Source organism: Geotrypetes seraphini, chromosome 5 (genome assembly GCF_902459505.1).
Source record: "Geotrypetes seraphini chromosome 5, aGeoSer1.1, whole genome shotgun sequence".
NCBI classification, from domain to species: Eukaryota; Metazoa; Chordata; class Amphibia; order Gymnophiona; family Dermophiidae; genus Geotrypetes; species Geotrypetes seraphini.
The window spans coordinates 236,961,030-236,985,631 of NC_047088.1; the positions used below are offsets into that span (position 1 = coordinate 236,961,030).

Here is a 24,602-nt window from a genome sequence, read left to right on the forward strand (position 1 = left end):
AACTTTCTGTGTAACGAATTAGGTATAACTTGTACTGGAAACCTTGCATCGTTAAGCCCATAAGCATGTATCAAGTTGTAAATTTGTACAGAAATTATGTCTGCTAAACCTGTAACCCGTTCTGAGCTCTTTGGGGACAACGGGCTAGAAAACGAATTAAATAAATAAATCAAACTTGCCATAATTATCCTTACAGTGCAAATTGTAACCTGTAAACTATATACAGTATTAGTATTAAACCTCTAATGTGTGTCAAGTTAGGATGAAAACTTGTATTGTAAACTTGTACTATAATTATGGCAAATCCACTGCAAATCGCAACCTGTTACCTGTATATTATGTATGTTTAACCTGTAATCTGTTCTGAGTTCTTTGTCGGGGGGGGGGGGGGGGGGGGGGAGGAGGCGTGGAACAGAAATAAGATTGGTTACATTGTAGTATGACTCGCATGAGTAGGGTCAGGGCTTACTGAAATGACCGAGATTGGGATTGATGTCACCAGTAGAGAGCAAGAGAAGGAGCAGAATACAGATGGTGGGAGAGGCACTGGGGGAGGGGGGTGGCGCCACGTTGCGGTCAAGATGCATACAGGTAAGAGTGGGAATGGCTGAATGAGAGGGAAAAAGTGTTGAAGCTTCAAGCTGAGAAGAGGGTGAAGGACAAAAGGGAGGGTAGGGTGGTGAAATCAAAAAGTGAGTTACATGGTGGTGGGGGTTAAGTGATTTGGGGTGGAGAGAGAAATTGGGAAAAGTCAGTATTAGGAGGAGGTGCACAGCAATCATTTGGGGGGGGGGGGTGTGTGGAGTGGAAGGAGTGGGCGCTAGGCACCTTAGTTGACAATGATATTTATCCTGGATATGGGAGAGTTTCCTAGGCCTAGACTAGTAAGGTAAGTCAGACTTACTAAAACTAAACTAAAACTTAACTTTATATACTGGATCTTCAACCAGAGGAAGCTCAATGTGATTAACAATAAGTTAAGAAATATGCTAAAATACAAGGGGATTAATTTTCAAAATGTTTAGTAAATAGAAAAGTTTTTAAAGATTTACAAAAAGATTGGAAAGAGCTGGGACACCTCAAAATTACAGGAAGTTCATTCTATAATTGGGGAAATTTAAAAGCCAAAGAAAGGCTGAAATTCTTGGCTTGTGAGACAATGGTGGTGACAAAGGGCTCCTTTTATCAAGCCGCGATAGTGGGGTTAGCGCGTCGGCCATTTTATCACACGCTAACCCCTGCGGCATGCAAAAAAATAATGCCTGGTCAATGGAGGCGTTAGCGACTAGCGCAGCAGGCGATTTAACGTGCTGTTTTCCACGCGTTAAACCCCTACCGCGCCTTGATAAAAGGACCCCAATGCCTTTGTTTGTATTTTTGGAAAATGTTTTAGCACACTTATTTTAACACTTTCAGCAATCACATTTTCCACATACTATTAGCATTTGAAATATATTATTCTTGAATCTACAAAGAGAAAGAAAGAGTAATGACGAAGATATATATAATAAAAAGTACAATCTTACCGTCAAGTAATTCCAGAGTAACTGAAGGATCCACATATTCCCACCAATGTTTTCCATCAGTTGATACAGGAATCTCCCAGTTGGACCACTTGCAAGCCAAATGAATACACACACATGCTATCACTGTTGGTTTGTACTGAAGACAGAAAGTAGTAAGGTGCAGACTGTTGCACAACAGGTTTCATGAGGAATTGTAAGAAGTCAAAATATGGAAAACAAAAAGACAAAAATATCTGTTAGGGTTGAAACACAGATATGCATTCAAATTATAGGTCATGATGGCCACTTAAATTATAACTTTCATTCAGAGCGCATATTAATTTAATACTCTCCGTGAATTGACCTCATCAATAACCTTCTTCTATGATCTTCAGAAATACCACCTAGGACTCAAAAATTCTCATTGTCCCAGGCTTTACGTACTACTTATATTGATTGATTGACTTATTTGTAAATTTCGCTGTAGATGTACAGTCTCTTGTCATGTAAACCGTTCTGAACTATTCTGGTACTGCGGTATACAAAAATAAAATAATTATTATTATTATTACTTCCTCAATGGATCATATGTTTATGTTTTTATAAATAAAATGCTTATTAAATATTCTAAACTAAACGAAACTAAAAACTAAACTAAAACTTAGTTTTATAGACAGTCATTAACCAAGAGGAGCTTGACAGTTTACAATAATATAAAACATAATACATAAATTTGAGAAGAAAAAGTAGAGTGAAATAGTTAATTTCCAAAATGTTTAGCAAACAAAAAAGTTTTCAGAACTTTCAGGAATAAAGCTAAAGAACCTAAACTTCTTAATGTAAGCGGTAAAGCATTCCAGAATTCGGTTAATTTAAAAGCAAAAGAATAACAGTACTATATAATACTATGAACTAAAAATTATTTAAAAGTAACATTGAGAATATTTAATAAGCATTTATTTATAAAACATAAACATATGATCCAGTGAGGAAGTAGTATGTAAAGCCTGGAACAATGAGAATTTTTGAGTCCTAGGTGGTACTTCTGAGGATCATAGAAGGTTATTGATGAGGTCAATTCATGGAGAGTATTAAATTAATATATGCTCTGAATGAAAGTAATTGATTTGAGACCTTATTAAGGAACAGATTTTGAAAACTAAGTGCGAATATATGCACTTAAAACATATAATTTTATAAGTGTATGATCTTGGCAGTTCTGGAAGCAAAGACAGCAATACAAAGTTACTTACCTGTTCTCTGAGGATAGCAGGCCAAGTATTCTCATTCGACAGAGCTCAGTGCAGACACTATCTAAAGCATATTAGTTAAAGAAAGTTCTAGCAGCGTCCCACTGTGTTATGTGATGTTATGTGTAGTCTTATATCCTGTTAAATCTTCCACATTGGAGTTCAAGGCGGATTACATTCAATATTGTTGATATACAGGTATAATCCTATGATACATAGTCTTCTGGATCAATGCGTTGCAAATAGTAACTTCATTAATATAAGAATAGCCTTACTGGGTCAGACCAATGGTTCATCAAGCCCAGTAGCCCGTACTCAGGTGGCCAATCTAGATCACTAGTACCTGGCAAAAACCCAAAGAGTAGCAGTGGCTTCCCCCATGTCTTTCTCAATAACAGACTATGGACATTTCCTCCAGGAAATTGTCCAAACCTTTCTTAAAACCAGCTACACTATCCGCTCTTACCCCAACCTCTGGCAATGCATTCCAGAGCTTAACTATTCTCTGAATGAAAAAATATTTCCTTCTTTTGGTTTTAAAAGTATTTCCCTGTAACTTCATCGAATATCCCCTAACCTTTGTAATTTTTTACGGAGTGAAAAATCGATCCACTTGCACTCAGGATTTTGTAGAATTCAATCATATCTCCTTTCAGCAGTCTCTTTTCCAAGATGAAGAGTCCTAACCTCTTTAGTCTTTTTTCATACGAGAGGAGTTCCATCCCCTTTATCCTCTCGGTCGCTCTTCTTTGAACCTTTTCTAGTGCCGCTATATGAATCCTATGGTGGTTCTGTGGTACATAGATTTCTGGATCAGGTTACAGATGGTAATTTAATTATACTTAAAGATACATATGTAATATACAGAGCTTGTCAATGATTTCTGTGCAGGTATCTTTCCATATGCTTTGCGAGTGCGGTTCCATCAGTCAGATAATATAGCTGAAGACAACAACTTCTAGGGGAGATGGGACAGTATGCAAGAATACTTGGCCTACAGTCCTCAGAGAACATCTACTACAGGTGAGTAAATTTGCTCTTATCAAACACAAGTAAGCCAGTTGTATTCTCACATGTAGGAATCTTTAGTTAACAGGCTCAATGAAGATAATGATACAAGGACAACAGGGGTTCCATTTTATCGGTGTGCAAACTTTGCAGTACAATCCACACACCTGGATTTATATGTTGATTTTTCAACATCCACACTTGTTCTTTTGATCTAGTAGCAAACATTAGGACCCCTGAGGAAGACATGTTAGTTGAAAACACAGACCGTGTTCGTTCCCTTTCACCTTATGCATATGTGGATTGTTTCTATATTTTTAATACAGACTGAATAATAGCCTGCATCAAGAACATCTTTTCCACAGTTTCTTTAGTTTTGCTTTCTCGATTCACTGTGGAAATATTGGGGTTTCTCTTGCTGTTTGGCAAGATTGACAGCATCCACTACTGCCAGACATTCCATGATTTCTCATGCGTACAGATAAAATGAAATCTGTGATCTTTGAAAGTCTTGTAACATAGAGAACAGTCATTTTTTGATCCCTTGATTAAAGGAGGATCAAAAAAAGCGAAAATATTCCTGAAGAAACATCCCCCAGAGTGGAACTATCCAGTTTTCAAGGAACTTTGGAATTGGGCATCCAGGCTGACTGTTGTTAACCAAGGATAAGCTTCGTTGAAAAATACATGATACTTTAACAAAAGATGAAGAACAGAAGCAATTTGTTCTTTGACTAGTGGTTAGCCACCAAAAGAAGTTTTCTATTCAAAGGCGGCTCTTATGCCATAGACTACTGATTATTTCTTGAGTGCACAAGAATTACAATATACTGTTAAACTTAGTGGTACTTTAAAAAAAAAAAAAACAACAACAGCGAGGTGGGACAACCCCTAAACTTTAAGTAAAAGTTTGTGCATTTTCATTTTAATAAATGATTAAAATTAGCCTTGTGAACAAAAGAAATTTGTTAATTTTTTTGGACCATCCTACTGTACAGAGATGGGCTTACCCCCTACACAGGGATAAGCATTGATTGCACTGAGGTTAGCCCTTACATTGTTGTTTTCAAACTAGACTCAGAGAGATGCAGGAGGTACTCAAGAGGTGTTTGTGTAGGGCAAGTAAGATGATCTAGGGCCTTGCCTCACACCAGACAACAAACATCTACCATTTTGAGTCCACATATAGAGCCTTTCTTCATCTTGAAGAGAATGAGATGTACAAAGAGGGCACAGGGTTTAGTACTCTACAAGGAGCGAAGACGACCCAATAATGGAAAGTAGTTTCCAGCTGTAGTGAGCTGCTTGATATGATAGTAGTTTAGTTAGGTAGGCTTTTTTAGGTTTTCCTAGCAGGGAGGAGTAGGCGAAGATGGAGTTGGAGAACAAAAGGCGGGGAGGGGGGGGATGAACTCAAATAATTCAGTTGCTTAGTTTGGTAGGAGGCCACAGAGAGCTTTGTACATGAAGCAACCTAGTTTGAATATAGATCGGGCCCTTATAGTAAGGCATGATATGGTCGGTTTTCCTAAGGCCGATGATAAGGTACACTGCTGTGTGCTGAATTGTCCGGAGTCTGTTGAAGTGTTTCTTGGAGAATGAGATGTAATTAAGGTTGCAGTAGTCTAGCATGCTGAGGATCACAGCTTGGCATAGGATTTGGAAGGGAAGGGTGTCGAAGTAGGAACAGATTGATTATAGTTTTCAGAGTGCTGTAAAGTCTCTGCGGACCACTGCGACAATTTGGTTTTCCTTGGTCACTTTATGGTCTAGAATCACTCCTAGTATTTTGATAATGGACTGTAATGGTAGGGTTGTACCCTTGATCGTGATGCTTTCCTCATAGAAGTTCGAGAGGCTTGTGAAGAAGAACTTAGCTTTTTCAGGATTTAGTTTCAGTTTGTGATTCATCATCTAGTCTTCCATTGTTTAGATGATCTCTTTGATTCGCTTGGATTTCTTTGAGGGCAGAGTGGGTATAGGGAGGAGGACCATGATGTCATCGGCGCAACTATAGAGTTCCCAGTAAGGCTAGGTGGTTCCCAAGCGAGCATAAGTATATGTTGAACAGGATAGGGGACAGTAGGGAACCTTGTGGGACTCCGCAGGTAGTGGTCCAGACAGGTGGCAGGTTGTTGTCGCGGAAGTCTTGATATAAGCTACTGGTTAGGAAGCCCTTGAACCAGTTTAGGACAGATCCTGTAATACCTATGGCACCTAGGCATGAAAGTAGTATGTGGTGGTCTACTAAGTCAAATGCGCTGCTTACATTGGGAGCACCTCTTGAAGCCACTGGGGGTCTTTTTACACATTGAAAAAAGAATGGAAGCCAAATTAACTCAATTTTGAAAGTTAAAAAAGGGGCACAACTCAAATTGAGGGTGGAGCTCAGGCCAAAGTGAGCCTAAAGAGCCACAAAAAAGAAAGAAAACTTAAAAGGCTGTAAGAAATAACAGGAAAAGATATAAAAACATAAGATATAAGATCAACCCATACGGGAAGGAACTTGAGAAGCCAAAGAAAAGTGTACTGAGGGGAGATTGTAGTGATGCGTCCTCTTAGCTCTGTGGAAGAAACTGATAGACCCGCACTTATGTGGTGCGACACTGCTAGAACTTCTTGTGGTGCGACACTGCTAGAACTTCTTTTTAGGTAATACGCACTAGGCAGTGTAAACACCGGGCTCTGTTGGATGACATCACCCAAAAGGGAGAATACAACTGGCTTGCTTGTCCTCAGAGAAAATAATTCTAGAATGTTGGTTGTTAAAAAAAAAAAAAAAAAAAGGAAAAGTTTGAAAACAAAGATTACAGTAAAATAATTTGGTCAGCTTTTGTTTATTTTGACGTATTTATTTTATATGGGGAAAGGGGCCCTTAAGCTGTTTGATGTGGATCTAAAAAAAAAACAAAAACCCAACAAATCAAAAAACAAAACACAATCCCTACATTGAAGAACCACCATCGAGTAGGGAGAAACAGATGCTTCTACATGGAATTTTAAATCAATATTTATTCATGTGTGCGTGTAACAGCCCAGTTAACAAAACTCTACACAGCCAGTGTTTCGGCACAAAAAGTGCCTTCCTCAGGAAACTGTTTCAATGCTGTGACATAGGGTGTGTAAAAGATCCTCTGTCTGGTGTCAGTATTGGACTATCTCCGGCTCCTTTTCCTGTACTGGGCAGTCACAACAGCCAGAGATAGTGCTATAGATACCAGATGGATAATCTTTAACATACTTTCTGTCACAGCATTGAAGCAGTTTCCTGAGGAAGGTACTTTTTATACCAAAAAAATGACCGTATAGTCTACTACTGGCCTGTTATACATGTACGTGAAAAAATATTGATTTAAGAATTTGAGATCCTGAGTGGAAGCATCTATTTGTCCCTATTCTTTGGTGGTTGATGTGGATCTCAAACTGCTGTACTGACAGAAAAATAAACTCTGAAGTATATATATGCTATTTTGTGTACAGCCCAAGAAAGGAAAAAGCCACAAAAAGATTTAACTGTGTAGCTGAAGTTTACACAAGCTTTAAATCATCATCGGCATCCTGAAGCGGCTTGGCATAATGCTGGCCATCGTTTGAGAGGAATAAAACTTTAAGATAAAGTTCCAGCCTCTAAGATACGTTTAATTTGACATTAAATGACATTGGATGAAAAGATTTTTATGCCGATGATTTAAAGATGATGTAGACTTTGGTCATAAAGCGAAGTTGCTTCCCTGTAACAGAGGTTCTCTGTAGACAGCAGGGGGATGCAGCCACACTTGTTGGTGAAGTCCTCTGACTGAGCCTGTGTTGGTGTTCTCTCCTAGCAAAAGTAAGCCTTTGTGCTTACTGAGCATATGCAGGGGATCCTGCCTTCAGCGACTCCTCTGCTTGCCATGTCAGTTTTGTTTCTAGCTGGACTATAAATTATTCCCTTGGCTGCACTCCCCTGCTGTCTTTGGAGAACTCCCATTTCAGGTAATCAACTTTGCTTTATCCGGTTACGTGCAGGGGAGATGCAGATACACTTGTTGGTGAGTCCCTAGCTATGATTTGTATTAGGGTGGAGGTACTGTATTAAGATGCAAACAAACTGCATACGACAGATTGTCCAAAGCAAATGTCCTGTTCTGTTCCAAGCAATAGTATTTAGTGAAAATGTGAACCGAGGACTAGGTTGAGGCTTTGCAGATGTCCTATATTGGACTGGATCGTAGGTTTGCCATTGAGGAAGCTGTTGTGCGTACTTTGTGTGCTCCAATTCATCTAGGCTGTGGAAGATACGCTCTGGTTTAACAGAAATCAATACAACAGGTAATCCATGTGGATATGGCTCATTTGTAAGCTGGATTATAGACGATGAAAAGCTGATTTTGTTTGACATAGATTTGTTGTCTTTTTGAGGTAAAATAGCAGTGCTTGTCTGTAGTCAAGTGTATGGAGGTGTTGCTCCATCTGTAAGGAATGCAGAGGAGGGAAGAAAGATGGCAAAACTATATTTTGATTGAGATAGAAATCTGAAACTACTTTAGGAAGGAACTTCGGGTGGGTGCATTAAATGAATCCAGTTAGAAAATAATTGAATGTAAGGATAATATGTTATTAATGCTTGAAATTCACCAACTCTTCTCATCGATGTGAAGGCTGTAAGAAAAAAACATCTTCCACATGAGATATTGTAGCGTGGTGGCTCTCAATGACTCAAAACATTGCTCCATGAGTTGATCTAATACCATGTTGAGATTCCATGGCAGAGGTTGGGCTTGTAGAGGAGGCCAAAAATTTGTGAGGCCTCTCAGAAAGTGTGAGATTAGGGGATGCTGTGAGATTGGTTTTCCATCCACTGGGTCTTAGTAGGCAAAAACTGCTAATAAGCGAAGAGATACTGTGTTTGTCTTGAGGTCAGAATCCGATAAGGCAAGGAGATAAGAATAAAAGAAATTGGGCAGTGTAGGGAGTTCCTATTTTGGGGCAATTGCCCAGAGAGAGTCAAATTCAATCACATAAGGGGCTGAAATCTAAAACATAGGCTAAGTTGCGGGCAGGTTTTTTTTATTAAGATACTTAGGGGTCCTTTTATTAAGGTACACTAACCAATTTAGCGTGCGCCAAAAGCAAACCTTAATAAAAGGACCCCTTAGTCTTAGTAGAAGTATAGGGTTACAACCTCTCCAACCCCACGCTGGCTCTGTGATGTAAACAAAATAAATAAATAAAAAATTTCCGCTCTCTTTTAGGTCCTAGTTCATGCTTGCTGTCTAACACCAGCTCTGGCAGGATACACATTTCAAATCTGACATATTCTAATCACAAAATAGAAAATAAAATTATTTTTTCTACCTTTTGTTGCCTGGTCATTATTCAAATTATGTTAGTCCCAGGCTCTGGTTGTCTTCTGATAACTTGCTTGCCAGGGTCTCCTGTCCGTTTGTCATTTTCTTCTTTCTCCGAGCTAGCTATCCATCTTCAATCTCTGTCCTCCCCGTCTGTTTCCCTTCTCTCCCCCACAGGTCTGGCATCTTTCCTTTTTTTCGTCTCCATCCCTGCAGCTGCAGCGATGGACCCTACCATCCCCAAATCCACCTCTCTCCTTTTCTCAACTACCCTTTCATCCAGCATCTCCCTCCTTCCCCACCACCCCATGGTCCCCCCCCTTTCTCTTCCCAACTACCCTCCTATCCAGTATCTCTATCCCCCCTCCATACCATCGCTTGTGTCCAACTTCTCTCCCTTTCTGTTCCTTCCTTCCCTCCATCCCATTGTCCACCATCTCTCTCCCTCTCTTCTGTTTTTAAACCCCTCTTCTGTTATTTCTTCCCCTCCACCCACCCTCAGTCCAGCATATGCACATCTCTTTGGACCCCTCCTTTCCTCCCTCTGTGTACTTGTACACCAGGGACCGCCGCCCCCCCCACCCCAAAAAAAAAGTCTGCATATTTTCCCCCTTCTTTATACCAAGGCCTGCCTTCTTTTTAATATCCTCCGGCTTCCTGGTCTCACCTTCAAAGCAGCCTGCAGAGGATCGGATTGGCTGTAGCAAACCTAGCAGGCTGCCGGTGGACTCCGCAGCACATTCCCTGCCGCGATCCCGCCCCTCCTCTGTCATATGGGACCGCAGTAGAGGGAACGTGCTACGGAGGTCGACGGCAGCCTGCTGGTTCACTACAGCTGACCAGCGATCCTCTGCAGGCTGCTTTGAAGGTGAGACCAGAAAGCCGGGATGAAGAGAGGGAAGGAACAGAGGGCCAAATTTTGGGCCAAATCTAATTGCCCTGCGGGCCAAATTTGGACCACAGGCCTGAGTTTGACACCACTGACAGACTGATAGGACTTCCTGATAGTGGGTCATCTGACCACAAAGAAAATCACTTTTACTGATTGAGAGACAGGGACTGCAGCGAGAATGGTCCTTTCAATTTCTACACCATTAGATTAAGGCTGCATAGGTTGGGGTGGAGAAGCTGGCCGTCCTGCTGTGTAAGGAGGGAGGGATGGGCTCCCATAGGAATTGGTGGATCTGTGAGTATGTCCAGGAGAAGTGGATACCAGACTTGTCTGGGTCAGCAAGGTGCAATTAATATGAGATGTGCAGAGTCCTTGATGACCTTCTGAAAGTCTTTGGAGATGAGTGGAAATGGCCATTGCTTCTGAGTGTAGGAAGAGGATTGGGAATGTTGAAGGTTGGGTCTACTGTAGAGAACAAAATTATTGTCTAGGATAGTACTGTTGGAAAATCTGTTGATAGTAAGCTCAGCAATACAAGGGAGAGGGTGGAGATCATCAATATTGTTGAGACTGATCAGGAGGGTGTGCTGAGAGCTCACGGATAGCTGTGGAATCCTTCTTTAGCTGCAAGACTTAACTTTCTCGTCAAACAGGCTATCTCCCAAGTAGGGTGCATCTGCAAAACAGTCATGAAGGTCTTCCCTGGGCTCAGAGGCCTTCAGCCACACTGTGCGATGGGTTGCAATTGCAACTGCTGCTGTCCTACAAATCGTATCATAATTGGTCTTGATGTGAAAGGTCAGTTCTTGCAGTGCAACGTGAAGACTTGCCAGTGTCTGGAGATGCAGTTTCTAGCTGCTGAAGTACTGAATTTTGGAAATGTAGAAGTTGGAGCTGATGGGCTATAATCCTGGACAATAGCATGGTTCCTCAGTAGACTTTCCACAAGGCCTCTCATTATTGAGTGTAGTGGATTTTCCTATATGAGCAAGCTACCTCCTCCTTCAACCTGACAAAAGCTAGTATTAACATGATTGTTCTAAAACCAGGAATACCATATCACCTAAGCTGAACTGTCCTCAAGCAGTCACAGAATGCTACCAAAACTGACCTTGCTAAACCTTTGGCATGAACCAGTATGGCAGTTCTTATGATATGTTCCTTACTGTCTATGTATCACTCAAATTAACTTGAGTGACAGAAAATCTATGTAGGCTTAATTTTGGGGGGAATTTATGGATGAAATAATTGTTTAATACTCTGCTAGGGAGGGGAAGTGTATGCGGTATTTCTAGTCACAGAAAATGGTTTTACTAGAATGCATCTGTTAGGTAAATACATAACTGCTTGCCTTAATATATTGTTTTACTATGTATTATATGCTGTACATATAACCATATAGTACATAAAATGATTTAGAATAACAAGTTTAAGTTCAGAAAAACAATATCCCCCTTCCCCAATGTCTTTAGATAACTATATAAAAGTGGTATGACCAGTTTCCCATTTTCCACATCCTAGCAGGTCTGGCCCATTTCTGATACGAACTATGTAGATATATAACATAAAAAAGTGTAAATCTCAAAAGGGATTGTTCCAACCAATTCCTTTATTAAAGCAAAACTCCTGATGTGGTCCACGTTTTTCCCCACATAGCTGCTTTAGGAGTATAACATGGTAAGGATATCCAATATTACATTAGTGATTTATATTCTGCCAAGGAGTATAACATGGTAAGGATATCCAATATTACATTATGTTACATTAGTGATTTATATTCCACCATTACCTTGCGGTTCAAGGCGGATTACATAAAGGAGTTATCTGGACATTTAAGAATATAAAGGATATATGGACAGTTTCAGTAGTATTACATAGTGGAACGGATTGCTATTGAGATGGTTCTTGCTGTGTTAGTTTGTCTTTAAGGATTTCTTGAATAGCAGGGTTTTTATTTATTTTCTAAAAGTTTTGTAGACTGAGGTTGAGATCAGTAAATTGGAGTTGGTGGTCTAGTCTTGCTGCTTGAAAGTAATAATAGAGATCAGTGCTGAATAAAAATATATCAATCTTACAGTACAGCAGGGAATTCCAGCATGCACATGAAGTGCATCTAGTGGATTATTATTTCTTACTGGATATCCTTACACTGTCATACCCCTGAAGCAGACTATGTAGGACAAAACATGGACATCAGGGGTTTTGTTTTAATAAAGGTATTGGTTGGAACAACTCCTTTTGAGACCTGCTCATTTATCTATACACTTGAAGAGCCTTTTTGGTGTTCTCTCAGGGTTTCCGCAGCTGGCATTGTGCTTGTTGCAGGTTTCGTTTCAGCCACCATACTGTTGCTTTCTTCAGGGTATGCTTTGAAGTCTGCAGTTTGACTATGAAAATGGCGGGATCCCAATCAGGTCAGTGCACTATTTACAAAGTCAAACTGTAGACTTCAAAGCATACCCTGAAGAAAGTCACAGCATGGTGGCTGAAACGTTGGGTTCTACCTGACAAGATGCAGTGAGACCCAGAAAACTGCAATAAGCCTCTTTGGTGTTCATGATGCATAACATAGTATACTTTTTAGCCATAGAAATAAAAACTTTAAACATAGTTTCCTAAACTCAGTATCAGATGACAATACTAATAAAGTATGCAAAGATGTAGAGAACCTCCTTCCTTCATAGGCCTCACGCTGTGTGAATTTTCAGATTAACCACAAAGGGGTTAATTCTGGAAGCGGCGCCTGTCGTATGTCAATCACAGTCAGGTGCCACTTCCAGAATCGCAGTAACCAGGGACCCTAGACGTCAGAAATTTAGGCCAGGGTTTAACAGGTCATTATTTCTGACATCTAGGTCCTGTCAGAATCAGGGCCAGTGGCGCACAGTGAAGCTAAAGTCCTGCACCGCCCATAAACACCCATTTCGGGGCTTCGGCGTCACTATGCACCACTAGCTGCAATGGATCTAGGTGTTGGTCCTAGAAGCCATATAGTGGTAGGTTTTTACAAAAAATTAGCATTTAATTGGGTTTTAATGGTACGACAGATTATCATGCTACTTAAACCTAATTATCATGCTACTTAAACCTAATTAACCCACTTATGTTAGGTGTTGGTAGGCGACTTGTTTGAGAATCCAGGCCAAAATGCATATGTAAGATTTGCATACAACTGAAGATATGAATATATAAATCCCTCATATGCATATTATACAGAGATCCTAAAAAAGCCGAGTGATTTGCAGGCTCTGTAGACTAGAAGTTCCCCATCTTTGGTTTAAGAAAAAACAGTAAAATTGAAAGGCATGGTCAAAGCACAGAAGGCACCCACCGACTGTCAGCTACTTCTATTGCTCCTAACCTTTCCAAACTATTTCAGCTGAATTTATTAAACTAATCAGAAAAAGGCATGGATTGGACAAGAAACAAATTGGTTTCCCACTGTTTCAATTAATAAAATTTGTACTACAATTAGAAACAGAGCATGCATTTAAAAGATTTTTAAATAATAAATTAAGATCAATAAAGACAACAACCCCCCCCTCTTCTTAAACTACAGTCTGAAAAGCCTTTTATTTTGCTAGAGTAACTGACATTAAAAAACATATGGTACTACAATTTTATTTTTCAAGAATAGCTTAAATAAAGCAAATGAGGTTCATCCAATTACATTTTGCTTCAGTACAATCATAGTTAGCTCTGGTTTAGTTTTACTATATGTGAGCTAAAATAAATACATGTAGGACAATTTTTAAGGACAACTAACATTATTAAAGGTTTGTATTATGTTAATATGCTTAAATCAAAAAGCTGTCATTCAATTACAAGCGTAAAACTAAGAATAGTATTATACTTACCAATACTCTCGAATTTCTAGGTTAAGTTTAGCTCTGTAAACTTTAGCTGCTATTCAGGCTACCAATTTTTAGACTTATGCACTCAATCGAGAAAATGAGACCAGAAAGCATCACTACACTTCTCAATGTGCATTTAACCCCTTTGTGCCCACTAGCCCTTGTACAATACACCGCACTGCAGACAGGAAGGTACCACCACCACAGATGGCCCAGTCTCCCGCTGCAACAAGGGTAATTAGACACATCGAGGGGGCCCTGCAGTACAGGAAGCTATAGTGTGCTACAACAGTGCAACAAAGAGGGTCAGGATAACCACCTGTTGGTAGCCATGAAATAGGATGTCTGTGCCAAATCCTTGCTTGCTGTAAAAACAAAACCAAGAACAAAATGGTAACAAGAATTAGCTATCAACATATTCATTAGGCATGTGAAATATTAAAATGTATTACAAGAAAACACTGACGTTCACATTACAGACATAACAGACTTTCAATAAATGCCAAAGGCAGCAAGCAGCTGGATTAACGTTACCATAATTGTGTTAAGCTTTTCAAGCCAAGTAACATTTTATAAATTGAATCTCGACCACTTGGTTTAAAAGAATGCCAAAATGACCAGCAAAAACCTATATCAAGATAAAACTGGTAGCCATGTATTACTTATTGTGGTTCATTTAAGTAATATCTCTTATTTTAGCTTTACATCGTTTTTATTAGGAAACAGGAATATTTTAGGATCACAGTGTATATGACTAGCATTTCCTAACTCTGACTAAGGGGTATGTTTACTAAAGGACTTTAAAGCTTTAATACATGGTTAATACACGCTAACAGCCTTCTGCAGAACATGTTAAAACGTTAGGCAAAATACTGCACATTAGCACACTAACCCACACATTACCGATTTTTAGCTTTTTTGAAGTGGGTGGGGGGATGTCAAGAGAAGTCAGTAACTGTTCCAGTGTTATCTGGCGTGTTATGACTAGCGTATGTTGAATAGAAGGTGGTAAGTGCTCCCAAGTTAATTCTTAAAAGGTAATATGTGCCAATGGGAACATTAGTGCACAAGCTGCAATTAAAACAGAAAAGGCCCTAAAATATGCCACATTCAGTCTGTGCTTACTGCACAGGAAATCCTGTGGTAACCTATGCTAAGCTCCAATTCTACCATAGCTTAGTAAACCAAACCCTAAGTTCTTTAGTAAACATTTCTTTAATGTCACTTTTCTTGAAAAGTAAATAGTTCCTTCAACCCATCATGTCCCAATTCTTTGTTATTATTTTTTTTAAAAAAACAACAACCATGTTGTAGTCTGTGCAATTCTCACTAGTCAATTACTTCATCTGCTTACAATCTGCCAATGGGAGCAACATGTAAAGAGTTGGACCAGGATATTATTGGGGAATTACCTGGAGAACATGAAGGAGGAAACATGTAAGCAATCTTTGAGCAATGTATGTAAGACTTACAGTTGTCACACAGTATCATCATCACAGAAAGTGTAACAGTGATATCTGTGTAAATTTTATAACTTGAAAGAACGATATACAAAAGAAAAAAGCAGTCTTACTGAGTTAACTGTCAATCCAATCCCTGTCCCCCCTCCCAAAAAACCTTTAAACTAAAGTCTAATAAGTATGGCAAAGAAAAGTATAAAAATTTGCTATAATAAAACCCTTAGCGCGTATGCGCACTTCAATCTCCGTGTTCTGTGCCACGCATGCGCAGTGCCTGCCTCAGCTGATTTCCTGCCTTCTGCCCCGATCTCCGACTGACTTCCTGCCTTCTGACTACGCTGTCGCTGCCAAGACGCCTCTTCTTCTTACCCCTGGACCAGCAGCGGCCGCGGTTTCATCAAGCAGCCGCGGGGCATTCTAGGCCGGCCCATTTCGATAATACGAGGTGGGCTGGCCTAGCGGATGTTGGACAGGGGGAGCAGGGAAGGGAGAAGGGGTACTACTGGACAGGAGGGAGGTAAAAGTAAGGGAGAAGGGCTACTGCTGGACAGGGGGAGAAGGGAAGGGGTGCTGCTGGACAGGGGGAAGGTAAAAGGGAGAAGGGCTACTGCTGGATAGGTGGAGCAGGGAAGGGGTGCTGCTGGACAGGGGGAAGGTAAAAGGGAGAAGGGCTACTGCTGGACAGGTGGAGCAGGGAAGGGGTGCTGCTGGACAGGGGGAAGGTAAAAGGGAGAAAGGCTACTGCTGGACAGGGGGAGCAGGGAAGGGGTGCTGCTGGATATGGGGAAGGTAAAAGGAAGGGAGAAGGGCTACTGCTGGACAGGTGGAGCAGGGAAGGGGTGCTGCTGGATAGGGGGGAGGTAAAAGAAAGGAAGAAGGGCTACTGCTGGACAGGGGGAACAGGAAGCAAAGAAAGAAAGAGAAAGAAATAAAGAAAGGCCTCAGCGCCCCATTTTGCTAAAATTTTACACATCTATTCTAGCATCCGCTAATGTAACGGGCTTAAACACTAGTAGTAAAATAAAATAGTATATAAAAATACAAAAAGCATCTACCTATATGATGTGGGGGTTATTTTATAAAACAACCTCCATATTTAAAAACATGTTCTACAAACAGAAAAGAACATTGTGCAGGGGTAGATAGGCATACAAAATTTTGCTTATTCTTTAGGCATTTCTGGGGACACAGTTTGAGCAGGGCTGGGATATACATATGTATTTCATAAAATGCAAATTAGTATATAAAAATTTATACTGCCTTTGGCACAAGGTCTAAAACTCATGGATGAGGATTTAACTACTGGAGCTGGGTCTATTTTTATAAAGGCAACATAAAGCAGGTGACTTTTTCAACTTTTGACAAAAAGCGCCCTGTTGTAAAATTATGTTTGGTCACCTTTTATCAAGCTGCAGTAGAGCGTTTTAGTGCTGGCCGTTGAGGTAAATGCTCTGATGCTCATAGGAATTGAATGAGTGTCACAGCATTTACCAGTACCTTGTTAGCTAGCACTAAAACACTATCATAGCTTGATAAAAGAGGGCCTTTATGATGTATTGGTGCAGTGAAACTTTACATCTATCCGCCCAAGGAAAACACAAAAAATATTTTAATCATAAAAAGTGTTGTGCTATGGTGTCTTATTAAGAGCCAAAGTGGACACATTTTTATGTATGAGGAAGTTTCAGCAATGTTTTTACCTATATTAATCTTGTTTGTAAAGTACTTAAGTGTACCATCAAAGTTCCAATCTATATTAAAGAGTTTTTCAAATGATGGCTGGTCCTAAACAATATATCGGGAATCTTAGTTTGCTTCGGCAAAGGAGAGGGAGGAATGATGACTGCTGTGCCCTCTTCAACCCTAGGGATACTAAAGGGTCCTAGAATATGCTGATGCAGGGTTAGAAGAAAATGAGGTCAAAATTGAGAGCATAATAAATATATAAAATACGATCCTCTAATGGTGAAAGCATTCATCAGAATTTGGCTTTAACGTTGCTCAGGAATGGCGAACTTTCACCTCTGACCTACAAATTACTATAAAAAATTACTTTAATTTCATTTTAGCAGTCAGCTCAGAATTTACTGTTTCCAGTGCCAAACAATCTGTCCTTAAAACAATGGTTGTTCTTTACGTAGACAACAAAATTTCAAAATTCTTCTCCCTTTGGCTCTAATTTCCTCCCAATTCCATTGCAGCAGACTTGTACCAGCAAAAGACAGAAGTTATTAGATGTGGAAAATTCCTGAGTGACCAGTCATTCAAGTCACTAAAATTTCATTCATGGCATGTGCTGCCAGGGCAAGGAATGCTGAAGTAGACTCGTCATGCACTACTGAGAAAGAACTATTATTGGTAAGGGTTTCCAGGGTGGACAAGCTAAAGCAACACCTACAAGGCCTGGGATGGAGGGATGCTAAGCAATATCTGGGCCAAGGAAGGTGGCCATGTTTCAGAGCTAATAATAACAAACAGGATTTTCCTATATCATCTTCAACCAATAGCTCTGGACAGATCACAAAACAAAAGGCACAAGTCTTCGTGAACTTTAAAAACTCGTATAAATGCAGTTAACATCTAATTTCCAACAACAAAAAGTTCCACAAACTTGGAGCAGCTATATTGAAAAGCTTCTTATGAGAAGAAACCAGATGAGTAAAAGAAACAAGGAAGTTAAAACTTATCGATATGGGTTAACAGTGTGGATATTAAATTAGATCTAACAGTCAAAAAAGAAATCAAATATGGGAGGACACAAATCATCACACAACACTGAAAACAAGACAAAGTTTTAAATTCAATCTGGGCCTCTACTGGCAGTCAGTACAATGATTTCATAAGTGGTGCTGCACTATCAAATTTTGCCTTTAAAAAATGATCCTAGCTGCTATGTTTTCAATTAAAACAGATAGAAATGCCTATAGAACTTCATTAATCCATACACTAAAAACACAAAAGCATGAACCATATTTTCAAATCTATATCAAGAAACAATGTTTAAAAAATGAAGTTTCAAAAGCTAGATCGGAACACATGATTGATTTCAGACTTACCCTGTAAAGCTAAATTTACCTAGACTCCTGAAATTAAGTACCATAGTCAGAAACAGAATTGGAATAATGTACAAACCGTTGCCGAAGACTGAATGGGGGAGACCATGGAAGGCAAAGACCACTCAGAAGGCTCAGAGACCCCTGGGACAGAAGCAGGACCCCTGTAAATAATCCTTGTGCATGGCTAAAACAAAATCAGGGCAAAAAAACTCCAGCGGCATTACAGAACTTACTGTAGGAGTAGAAGAAACAGCTTGGACCTGTTCCTGTCTTTCTAAAACAGGAGGAAAGTCACCTGAGGCCATGGCATAATGGCAGAGCTTCCTGCCAAAACCAAAGGAAGGTTCGCTGAAAACAGTCTCCTGAGAGAAGCGACAACTAGGCCTGACTAGACCCCGCCGCTAAATCAGAAACGCATGCTGCAGCCACTATAGTGGAAAGGGAATCCCCGGCACCCTTGGCGCTCAAAACAACCAGTTGAGGAAACCCCGGCGTGGGCAAATGGGAAGCACAGGCTTCTCCATTGCTTCCCGTCGATGAGCGGTGCACACACGAAGGGGAGCCTTGCACGCCGGCACCCGAAACAGACACCAGGTCCCCCTCAAAACAGCCAGAACATTTGCACACATGCCAGCTGTATCCACCACTCAGCGCACACATAAAATACATTTTTTTCTGCTTTTTAAAAGTGCTCATAACATACGCGCAGGAGACCTACACACAAAATCACCATAGAAACACGGCTGCCTCAGGCTCTTTTACGTTCTTTTTAAAAAAAATATATAATCTCACAGCCTATAGCTGTAAAGATCAAGATAGCTAACCCCACTGGCACTCTAAACTGTAGTCTGTGCCTGAAAGGTGGCCAGGCATACAGTTGAGGCTCCTCTAGAGAAACAAAATGTGGAGCAGTGCGGGAAATGGGGGGAGGGATTCGCTCCTTTCAAGTGTAGCACCCCTGAGATTGGCAGGGTCCCACAAGCTTTGTCCGGACAGCAAAATGGGGCAAGAGAAAAGTCACTAATCAGATCCAACAGGCCCTAACTAACCAAAGGAAAGACTGCACAGGCTTACCACCTCCGCTTGCTGGAGACTGAGAACAGATTGATCGTAGATGGGACTGCACAGTCCACTTGTACTACTGCTAAAAGTCAATACGTCTCAATCTATACGTCTCAATCTCCACCTGCTGGCTGGTCTGGAGGGACGCTAAAGAATGAACAGTTTCACTATACTATAGATAAACAGATAACCATCAGCACAGATTAAACTGCAATAATTAAATAATGTCAATGTTCCAGTCTAGAAAAACTCTGAACAAAGTTTAAAACCCAATTACGGTAATATTAAAGTCAGTTCTCCAATCTAGAGAAAATATATCAAACAGCAAAAACCTATTTCCTTTCAGTAGAGACATTTAAGAATTAGTCAAAGACACTTAGCAATTTCCAAGTTCAGATCCTTGATGGGAAGCACATGGATGACAATGCTGCAAATATGCTTTGTTTTTACTCTTCAGAGACCAGCCCACCTCCTGCTGTGAAAGGTAATTTCCTCCCAATGAGTCACCTAGTTCCCTATCAACATTTCTATAGGAGGGGCTAGCAATTGAGATTCTGTGATACTAATACAAATTCTACCTTTTCTCTCTTTTTTTAAAATTCCAAATATTACCAATAAATCTAGCTAGCAGTTTCTGTGCCATAATCTCAATTGCGCATTAAACCTTTATAGCTACTTTCTCTAGTTCAATCTTTTTACTGAAGATTAACAAAAATAAAACATCAAGTGATAAGTACAGTTCAGGAATGTCAGTAACATAATAGAAACATATCAGGAAGTGTAGCTGTAACAGCTATATAAACAGAAGTCCATTAAACAGTTTGCAAATAAATGTTGATGGATTTCCAGATATTTCTGAAATGAGTCGAAGGATGAAGATGAAATTTGGCAGTTGTATATTGTTAAGTGTTTATACAAACAAAGAGTTCCCCCAAAAGATAAAATTCAATAAAGAAACAGATTTCCAATTTTGCAGGACTTGTTGTATTCTAACAGATATCATTATATCAATCAGTTGTGGCTCACACGAGCTATTATAAAAGCATGGTGTAGAGAGCACATTATAATAATATCAAATGAAAGATCTGCAGTACAATTTGAAATATCACTTATACAAGACCATATCTGTGTCCAGAAAGGACAGGCATAAATCATATGTGAAAGAGTACCCTTAGATATCGAGCAATGACAACAGAGATCATCTTTCAATAAATTGGCTTTTTTCATCTTATATGGAGTCCACACTGCACACACACCACATTAGAAATAACAAATATTTTGATATACTAGCCGAAAGAAGAGGCCTGTTTATTTTGGACCAGAATTGGGTCCATTCTGTAGTAGTAAGCTCTATATTAAGTTCTTGTGACCATTTGCTTTTGATATCTGAAGATAGCTGAAACTTTAAATCCCTCAGTACAGACGAAGGAAGTGACGTCATCGCCGCGGATGGGAGCTTGAGCTGAGAGCTCCGTTCGGGCCCGGCGAACTAACTATTTAAAGTTGTGTAAACGGCGCAATTTTCCTCTTCCCGGGTGGTGGTGAGGCGTGCAAGGGGAAGGGGAACCCCATGGCAACGCGCAAAAAGTTGCCCGGTGATAATCCCGGCCGGCGCACGATGGAGCAAGCGCTGAGCTGGGCTGCACGTGGCGGCGTGGGCCCGGAGACCAGTAGCGGGGAGGCGGCGAGATTGAGCGGCGCAATCGCGGCAGTCGCCGACATGGTGGCAGAGCCCATGAAGGAATGTGCCTCGCCAGAACCGCTTACGAAAGCGGATATGCAGCGCTGGATTACGGAGGTAAAATCTGAAATATCGGCAGTGGCTGTACAAATCCGGGAAGCGGTGCAGGAGCTGCACAATGACCTGGTGGAGGTGGGCACGAGGGTGGAAGTGGTGGAGATGCGGCTGGAAAGCTGTGAGGAAAATGTGACTGGAGTGCAAAGATCTCTGGAAACTGCCTCTGCTGACTACCAACTCCTCCTGGATAAGGTCGAGGACCTGGAGAACCGCACCCGACGTAATAATTTGAGGGTGCGGGGCCTACCGGATCTGCCAGAGTATAAAGATGTTCGTGCTACCACTATCAAGCTGATTCGCTGGCTTCTACAGGATGACAATCTGGAGCCGGGTCTTGAGCGTGCACATCGGGCTCTGGGGCCCCGGACCGCCGATCTACCCAAAGATATTGTGCTTTGCCTTCAGAGCTTTGTGTTTAAGGAGCAGATCTTCCGCAGGGCCCGGGAGTTGGGCACGGTTACTTGGGAAGGCCACTGGTTGGAGTTCTATCAGGACCTGGCTGCAGGCACGCTCCAAAAACGCCGGGCATTCAGGGAAGTGACTAAAGCTCTACAGCGCAGCAATTTGCGCTACCGCTGGACTTATCCTTTTGGGGTGGTTATTTCCATCAATGGAGTGCATACTAAAGTTACCACCGTTCGGGAGGCTCGTGGTTTGCTGCAACAAGCGGGTATTGAGATCCCGGAGGAAGCTATTCCTGTAGTGGGAGCGGTATCCAACCGAGCGGGGACTCCCGCCTCCTCCCGATGGCAGAGAGTGGAGAGGGGATCTAGGAGCGGACGGGGAGGACTCCCTCTTCGAGCCACTGCCTCATCGTCAAGTGGCCCCCCCTGAGAATTGACTGACTGTGTTTGTTTGCTCTTGTTTCTTCTGTACCCTTCATGCTTCTGTGGGGTATTTCAGGTCTCACCCCTTGATGTGGTATTTTTGGGTCCTGAGTCTTGGGTGGGAGTCTGGTGGGGGCTGCCCAGGGCCTGGTTCTGGGGAGTGGTGGGAGGGGGGACTGGGAGGTTGCATTTATGATATGTGGGGGTGCAGTGAAATGTTTGGGGGGGGAGTGAGAATTGTTGTATGGGGGGGTTTGTTGGGTTGGCAGGGTTTGCTTAAGGGGATTGCTGTGAGCACTGTGTTGATAGTTAGCATTTGGTTGTGGGGTTTGAGTAATGGGCCATGGGGATGGTTCACTTCCTTGTATGTTGGTGGGAAATCTGTGGACTCTCACTTTGGGGGAGGGGGGTGGGGGGAGAGAGGGATATGGGGACGAGTATGGAGGGGTTGGGTCTGCACTGTTCTTGCTTTAATTTGGATTATGGAGGGGTTTAGGTTGGTTTCTTATAACATCCGGGGTCTTAATTCCCCCAATAAGAGAAGGGCTTTTTATAGGGAACTGCTTCGCCTTCGGGCAGATGTCTGTTTTGTCCAGGAAACTCATCTACTTCAGTCCCAAGATACTAGGTTCCCTCAGACCTTTTGGGCTTCCCGGGTTGGTACTTCCAAGAGGGGAGGGGTGGGCATTCTCATTCGTAAGGGGATTCGTTGTGAAGTACATAGGGTGGTGCGGGACCCCCAGGGTAGATATATAATGTTGGAGGCTCTGATTGAGGGGGTCTTGTACTCCCTGGTTAATATTTATACCCCTAATGAAGGTCAGGGGGCCTTCCTTCGCGAGTTGGTGCCTCGAATTCTCAGGTTTAAAGGGGGGGGCCCTGGTTTTGGGCGGGGATTTCAATCTTACTGTGACCCCTCATTTGGATAATTCGGTGAGGGCGGATCAGTATGGGTGAAAAGATCGCAAGCTGTTGCGGGAGGCACTGACTACCCTTAATGTGGTGGAATGCATCCATCGGTCAGAGACTATACTTACTTTTTGGGGATTCATTCCTCCTACTCCAGAATTGATTATATATTTGTAGAGCGGGGACTGCTTCGTCGGGTGGAGTCAGCGGGGATTGAATCATTTACATGGTCGGATCATGCTCCTGTTTGGTTGCGATTCGAGGGGGAGGGAGGTGGATCGGGACAGAAATTCTGGCGTTTTAATGATAGTCTCCTCGATGACCCGGAGGTGGGAGCACAGATAGAGGGGTGGCTGCATGAATATTTGGAGGTGAATGAGGAGTGTGGAACTTCGCTGGAAGCGGTGTGGGAGGGGTTAAAGGCTACCCTTAGGGGCAGATTGATTGCCCTGGCCTCTGCCCGGCAGCATAAACGAAGGGAAGAGGCGGCGGCTTTGTTAATTTTGATTGGCCGGTTGGAGAGCTTATATAAGCGTAACCCTTGGGATATAGAGCTGCGTGGGCGATTGTTTCAGGCCCGTCATGATCTCCAAGCTTTGGACTTGGAGCGTTTGCAACTTAATTTGCAGCTCCTACAGCAGAGATATTTTGAGTTTTCCAATAAAGCTAGTCGACTGATGGCCCATCGTTTGAAAGTGCGGCAGACGCGCAATCAGATCCTATCGATTCGGGCGGCTTCTGGAGAATTGTTGCAGAAAGAGGATGCTATTTGTGCACGCTTTGTGGAATTTTACTCCCATCTTTATACTCCAGAGGCTTCTGAGTCCTTGCAGGACCTGGATGACTATTTGACTTCGGCGGCGCTGCCCCAGATTGCGCAAGATGATGTGGCGCGGTTGGACCGTCCTCTCACGCTGGTTGAGGCGCGGGGAGTGCTGCGCTCTATGAAGCTTGGTAAATTGCCTGGGCTGGATGGCTTTACTGTCCGGTACTATAAACGCTTTCAGGATCTTTTGCTGCCTCCTTTGTTGCGCTTCCTTAATTCTTTGCAAGAGAATAGTGCTCTTCCCTTCTTCATGCGCTTGGCGGGGGTTACGGTGTTGGCTAAGGAGGGGAAGGATCCCCTTCAGTGTGCTTCCTATAGGCCGATTTCACTGTTGGGGGTCGACACTAAGATCTTTACGCGAATATTGGCGGATAGATTGATGAGCTGGATTCCCCGGTTGATCCATCCGGACCAGTCGGGTTTTGTAGTCTAGAAAGCTCCTGAGGTGTTCTGGAACAAACAAAAAAACCCCGTATATTTTGTCCCCAAGTATTTAATGAGGCATTTACAAGGATATGTCAGTTGAAAAATGGCTCCCAAATCTTTCACTGCTTGCCTCATAACTAAGAATAGTTTCCTCCTTTCCTGTGTCTCTTTATTTACATTGGGGTAAATCCAAATACGCTGTCTCATATAAGGAGCCTGAGCTTTACGGAAGTAAAATTTTAAAACAGCATTGAGGTCTTGCTGAAAAACGAATGAAACAAGCAAGGTAGCTCTCTCCTCAATTGTCGTATCAGATGTTTCCAGGATCTCAGAAAGATTTCACAAATCTAATGGTTGATCCAGAACTCCTTGGATTACTCCTGGTGTTTCGCTCCCTGT

The 24,602-nt window shown here is 41.8% G+C and overlaps 1 protein-coding gene across 4 annotated transcripts in view; it reads right to left on the reverse strand.

Annotated features, from left to right (window-relative positions):
* The window catches only part of CCNT2 (cyclin T2), a 158,787-nt gene that overhangs the window by 26,096 nt on the left and 108,089 nt on the right, over positions 1-24,602 (reverse strand). For 3 of the 4 annotated variants that reach the window (XM_033946203.1, XM_033946202.1, XM_033946204.1), the window contains 2 exons: positions 14,159-14,204; positions 1,527-1,690 (listed from right to left, as the gene is read on the reverse strand). In XM_033946203.1, the coding sequence (XP_033802094.1) occupies positions 1,527-1,690; positions 14,159-14,204 (210 nt within the window). Of the gene's footprint in view, positions 1-1,526; positions 1,691-2,758; positions 2,994-14,158; positions 14,205-24,602 lie in introns of those variants that run through there. The other variant, XM_033946206.1, reaches the window with a different exon arrangement.